Raw genomic sequence first — 6,023 nt, 5'->3', positions numbered from 1 at the left:
TATTGAATGCGAATTAGTTGAAGATAATAAATTGACTAGTATATACCTAAGTCTTGAGATATAAATGAGCTTTGCAACATATGATATGTCTCCTTGATATATGAGAGTTGGATATTTAATAAACCAAGTTAAATCAAACACTTGAATCATACTTATCTATCTAATTCAATGAGAGGATAACTATTACTAGTTGGTCTGACTTAGTAAGCATGTACTTGAACTAAAATTTAAGTCATTAAACTGCACTATCATTAAAAAGGTAACCCGAGCTAGGAGGATTGTAATATTTGCTTAATTAAATATTGTTTAGTTATTAAACAAACTCCCCAATCAAAATTGTGACAACTTTTCTACAAAAGATAATTGTTGTGTTCTCTGTGGGACGAACTTGACTTACATATTACCTATTATCACATTCATCGGTTTATTTTCTGTAATATGTGCTAGTAGTTAATTAGTTAGTTTAATTTAATTTATTTAAGAGTGATCTACGCACATCAGTTAAAAATTTTGCTTGGTTAAAGTTAACGAAATTTTTTTAAAGGACATTAGTGGAGGGACTATCGTTGTTCATTATATAGAAAGTCAAGACAATCTGTATAATTTACTCAAATAAAAATGTAGACCAAGGTGAATAATACATTTTTTGAAGTTTTTAGGATGTTTCAAATTAATTATTCACTTTCATAAATACATAAGAATAATGTCATAAAATTTTTTTTGTACTCTTACTTTATATATGTAAAAGATTAAAAAAATAAGTAAAAAATTTAAGATAAAATTGAAAATAAACAAAAAAAAGTACATATCAAAAATATTTATGTTTCTTAAGTTTTGTACTTTTGTCCGGAAACAACAATAGATTTGGGAAGCAGATACTAGTTTATTTACATTTACAGACAACAAATGAAGAATGGCCACGTGATGCAGAACTGTAACTATTGGCAATCGACAATGTATACATACACGTATTTGTATCTACATACATTAGTATCTACAAAATCAATTTAATCTTCTTCCCTTATCGATTTCTGCTCCACAAAAACCCTACCAACTTTCCCCTTCAATCCCCATCCCCATCATACATGAAAACACTCCCCAAATCACTTCCCCCACTCCAATTTAGGGTTTCTTTAATTTCGAATTGAATACGTGGCTCATCATGATTCCGTTTACAGGTTAGGGTTTCCAACTAGTCGGAGGTAAAGATACAGCTGTTTAAACAAAATTGAAAACATATTCGGTTTAATTATTGAAATTAGGGTTAGGGTTTGGTTGTTGTTGTTGTTCAATCTCATGAGAATTGTTTGGGGAATGCAGAGATTGTTATATCTGGAACATAACGAAGAAGAAATTGGTTGGACCAATAAACGGATATCATTGCCCAATGCTAGAACTCGTGATAAATCAAAAGCTAGGGTTTTATAATAATTAATATAATATAATTGTGTATTGTTTGAAATTAGGGTTTCAATCTCGAATTTGAGAAGGATGACTCGTGTTTTCGTTCAGAGAACCGGTGGATCTTCTTCATCAAACAGTAATAATACAAATAGAACGAGTTCAAGTGCGAATTCATCGAGTTCGAATCCGAGTGCGCAATTTGTAGGTGAGGATGAACAGCAGCTGATTGTTTCTGAAGATGTTTCTGTAGAAACTGTTGAACTCGATAAAAGCGATAAGATTGACGATGATGATGCGTCTGCTAGAGAGAAAATCGATGATGATAATACCGAAACAGATTCTTTGAGGATATCTGAGGAAGAAAATGAAGGGAAAGATGTATCGAAAATTGATGATTATAAGTCTCTAGATATTGGTGGGAGTTCATATCCACCACCACCACCTGCTCCACCACCAAAACCATCTTCAGCGAGCTCGAATTCCAGGAGATTTAGTAATTCTTCTAGAAGAGCCACTGCGTGGCCCATTGTTTCTACCGTGGGGTCAAGATCTTCGTCTCCAAGGGCTCATTGTGAAAATGATGGATATAATAGTGCTGATGAACAAAACCCTTGTTATGGGTCATCGTATAATGATGCTGTGAGTTGCAGATGTTTTTATACATATTTAGTAATCTGTGTTGAGTTATAGGATATAGACTTTGTGCTATGTGATAGTGATGCAGAAAATGTGTTAAATTAGGTATCTTGTTAGTAGGATTACATTGTGTATTGTGAAATGAAATGTGTTTCTTTTGTTAGGAGAGGGAGAGACAGTTTGAGATTGATATTAGACGTACAAAAGGTTATGAAGTTAAAAGAATGATGGAAGACGGGAATTGTCTATTTCGCGCTGTTGCAGATCAAGTTTATGGTGATTCCGAAGCATATGATTTGGCTAGACAAATGTGCATAGATTACATGGTATGCTAGTTTCTTCCATACTTGATACATGATTGTATGCTTCTTGTGTGAAATCAAATTTCCTAACTACATTAATCTGTTTCTGGGGGGCTAAGGATCGGTATTATATAAGTGATTGTGCAGTAGATAATCAGTTTTCAGTGTTCTAACTACTTTAATACGTTTTCTGTGTTATGTCATATGTGTGACCACTTTTGACTTTTGAGACTTTGAATATTGTAACAAATTTATTAATAATGTTTAGCTAACAAATGACATGCTAAAAAGGTCTTTTTTGTTACTAAAGTTAGAGAACTCGTTGACCAACTTCAACATCACAAACATCTTTTGATGATTGCCAAATGGGGAAATAAGTTGATCGTTTGTCATATATGTAAAAAGATCAACTATTAACATGTTATTGATGCAGGAACGCGAGAGAGACCATTTCTCTCAATTCATAACAGAAGGTTTTACTTCTTATTGCAAGAGGAAGCGAAGGGATAAAGTATGTAAATTTTTAATGAACACATATATTATGTTATCGCTTTATGTGTTTTTGCAATAAATACAGTATAAACATGGATTTATGCTTATCTTTGGGTGCAGGTATATGGAAACAATGTGGAAATTCAAGCATTGTCTGAAATGTACAATCGGCCTATTCATATCTATTCATATAGCACCGGTATATTATGATTCTTTTGATTATCATTGTTATTGTTATTTCCTCAGTCAATGTTTTGACTTACAAAAATATGTATTATCCAGAGCCTATAAATATATTCCATGGGAGCTATAATACAGACACACCTCCTATCCGGCTGAGTTATCATCATGGAAACCACTATAATTCTCTTGTTGACCCACGTCGGTTAACCATTGGTGCTGGGCTAGGTTTTAGCTCCCTGCAGGGGGTAAGCTCGCTGACAATCTTTTAATATACCTTTTCGTATCTTACTAATTTGTTTTGACATTTATATATGTTCGTGGGTTGCTTGTTAGACAAATGTCGATAAAGATCAAGTGAAGGCAGCAATTAAAGCTCAACAAGATCAACAAATTGATAATGTAAACACTCATATCATTTCGGTATTGTAGTATTAGTGCTAATGTCATCATGATCATATTATATTTTTAACTTGGTTAAATATGGATAGGCTCTTTTAGCAGAGGCCCGATTTTGTTCAGATGTGGAGCTAACTGAGAAAGAAATCGAGCGAATGGTAATTGAAGCATCACGTGCTGAATATGTAGCTAATGACAGATTTAAGCAGCAACTTGGTCGAAGAGAATCTTCAACATCTGATGCTGAACCGTCGTCTTCTGGTGGCAGTAAGTTTATCTTTTTCAATGTTAACCCAAATCTCGTTTGTGTTGGTTATTTATAAAATTGCCAATTCACCTATTCTTTTAATCTTACTCGATTGACATTTACTTCCATGTTGCCTTGTGGCTTTCATTGTCGTTAATAATTTTTCATTTTAGATCATTTGGTTATGTTAAATTTAATAAAATATCTGAATTTATTAAAAAGGCCAAACAATAATTTGAAGTGGTATACTACTGTATTGATATATACAAAATCAATATTGTAACATCCATTCCCATTTTTGCCAAAGTATGCTTGTTGTATTAAATGCAAATATATAAATTAGTGATTAAAATAACGGAGCAACAGGCAAGTTTGTTGCATTAGTTGAAAATATTGCAAGTGTTCTTCATTGGTTAGGAAAAAAATTGTAAATGGTTTCAGTTGTTTACAAATTGCATATTTGGTCAAATATGTTTTACGTTGTTTTAATAAAGAAATAATTTAAAACACTACATGGCATTTTCTTGCAATTCGTCCTTTGTCACTTGCAACTTTAAACGGCAAAAAATCACTCTACAGCAATATCTCATAGCATACATTTTGTTTTAACCAGTGTTGTAAATCTCCTTATTTTCTGAGATCTCGTTTTTGAAAGAAAGCCGAGACGAGATGTCCATCTCGCGAGATTTCTCGGTCAACTGGGTCAAATTTGGTCAAAGCCACGATTTCTCGGATTTTCTTGCTCATTTCTCATATTTTTTTTTTGCCATATCTCGTAATTTTTTGGATTTTCTCGATCATTTCTCGAATTTTATTGTAAAATCTTGTAAAAATTTATATAAATATACATATTTATTATATTTATATTGAAAAAAACTAAAAAGGCAACGTTCGAAATCTCCCCCGAGATGCCGAGATTTCCCAAAAAAATGTCAAAACGAGATCTCTCTCGAGATCCAAGTTCTCCAACCTTGGTTTCAACAGATTGTCTGATTATGATTGTTGTGATTATGATTTTGAATCACGTACTCATTTGTAGTGTGTATATTCTTAGATTGCCTAACAAGAAATTACGGTTTTTAACTTGTGAAAAGCAGGGCCGTCAGGAAGCGAGAGCAAGGGTGAAGAAGGGTCAGTACTATGCAACAGTATGCAGATGGTGCTATCGATGGGGTTCAGCTATGTGCAGGCAATGGAGGCTTACAGCATATTTGGTGATGATGTTGATTCTATGGTTTGTTATCTTCTTGAAACCAGCAGCAGACGTAAAGGCAAGGCCACCGAGTAAAAATTTTTGTATTGGATCTGCAGTTGGCTTTCTCTATAAATAATAGTAGCAGTATTATCTTTAGGAACCTTTTAGTAGTAGTAGTGGTTGTACACTAATAACAAATAATTGGTGATTTAAAGCTATATGCAATAACCTTTGTTTGGACCTAAACTTGAAAGATCGTGTTTGTTCATAATGAGGTTCTTTCTGTATAGGACTATAGGTGTGCTTGACTTAAATTTTACCAATCACTAGTCACAAGGGTTCATGTCAAACAGATTTACCAAACAAAGTACACCTTTAACGAATAGTTATGTAGAACCGAGGTGGTTTTCCAAAGGAAGATGCTCTCAACTGGAAATATAAAAAGGACATGGAGAAACGGGGAATGTACGTATTCATTTATACATGCAAGATTGCAGGACATCTTTAATTGATGTAATACAAGTACAACAATGTGCGCAATTTGTCGTAAACTTGTATTAAAGCAGTGCTTGAAATAGCTTGTTGCAATACATCTAGGCATTTGGCGATTAATTTTTAACCACAAACTACCTACTAGCTAGTAGTACTCTATTGAGTAAATTAGAAGGTACAGACTTTCAAAAAAAAAAAAAAAAAAGAGTGAAAATCGGAAATGATTACAAAATTCACACTTCTACAAGCAACTTTCAAGGTAACAATGTTGAGTTAAAATAGACAAAATATATCCATCATCTCGAATCGATGTTATGCGAGTTATGCCATTGATACCTTTTTGACATGAGAAGTTATTTCTACAATTTGATTTCTAGTAAAATTTTCCCGGTCATACTTTAGAGAGTCGTCCTGATCTTGATTTGATACATGCCTATTGCATGAACAAGCGATACAATACTTCAGAACATTACAATTTTTTACCGGATTTCTGGACATCTCCATTTGTAGGGACGATATTAGCGGCTGACCTTTCGTCTTCTCTTCCACCACCGGCAAAGAAAAAGTCCACCTGTAAAATCAATTTGGATAATTTTTTTTTTTTTGAAAGGAAAGTTGTTGGCATCGAATACTCTCATTTGCCACGCACGCACGCGCTTTCGGGCAGAAAACCCGA

The 6,023-nt window shown here is 33.5% G+C and overlaps 1 protein-coding gene across 2 annotated transcripts; it reads left to right on the top strand.

Annotated features, from left to right (window-relative positions):
* The first annotated feature begins 1,007 nt into the window (after positions 1 to 1,007).
* LOC139866510 (OVARIAN TUMOR DOMAIN-containing deubiquitinating enzyme 6) lies at positions 1,008 to 5,126 on the top strand. 2 transcript variants are annotated; one of them, XM_071854772.1, is made up of 8 exons: positions 1,008 to 2,043; positions 2,205 to 2,366; positions 2,776 to 2,853; positions 2,955 to 3,033; positions 3,117 to 3,262; positions 3,351 to 3,416; positions 3,506 to 3,680; positions 4,758 to 5,126. In XM_071854772.1, exons 1-8 carry the CDS (start codon positions 1,492 to 1,494, stop codon positions 4,946 to 4,948), a joined length of 1,449 nt encoding a protein of 482 aa, XP_071710873.1. In that variant the 5' UTR covers positions 1,008 to 1,491; the 3' UTR covers positions 4,949 to 5,126. The 2 variants fall into 2 exon arrangements, with proteins under 2 accessions (XP_071710873.1, XP_071710866.1); XM_071854765.1 differs by having other exon boundaries at positions 4,755 to 5,126.
* The last annotated feature ends 897 nt before the right edge of the window (positions 5,127 to 6,023 follow it).

This window comes from Rutidosis leptorrhynchoides, chromosome 1 (genome assembly GCF_046630445.1).
Source record: "Rutidosis leptorrhynchoides isolate AG116_Rl617_1_P2 chromosome 1, CSIRO_AGI_Rlap_v1, whole genome shotgun sequence".
Classification (NCBI taxonomy): domain Eukaryota; kingdom Viridiplantae; phylum Streptophyta; class Magnoliopsida; order Asterales; family Asteraceae; genus Rutidosis; species Rutidosis leptorrhynchoides.
This window is presented reverse-complemented; position numbering and strand designations above follow the sequence as displayed.

Coding starts and splice junctions, on each gene's coding strand:
- LOC139866510 (XM_071854765.1), top strand. CDS start 1,492: ATGACTCGTGTTTTCGTTCAGAGAACCGGTGGATCTTCTTCATCAAAC. Junction 3,417..3,505: donor AAGATCAACAAATTGATAAT/GTAAACACTCAT, acceptor AAATATGGATAG/GCTCTTTTAGCAGAGGCCCG. Junction 3,681..4,754: donor ACCGTCGTCTTCTGGTGGCA/GTAAGTTTATCT, acceptor ACTTGTGAAAAG/CAGGGCCGTCAGGAAGCGAG.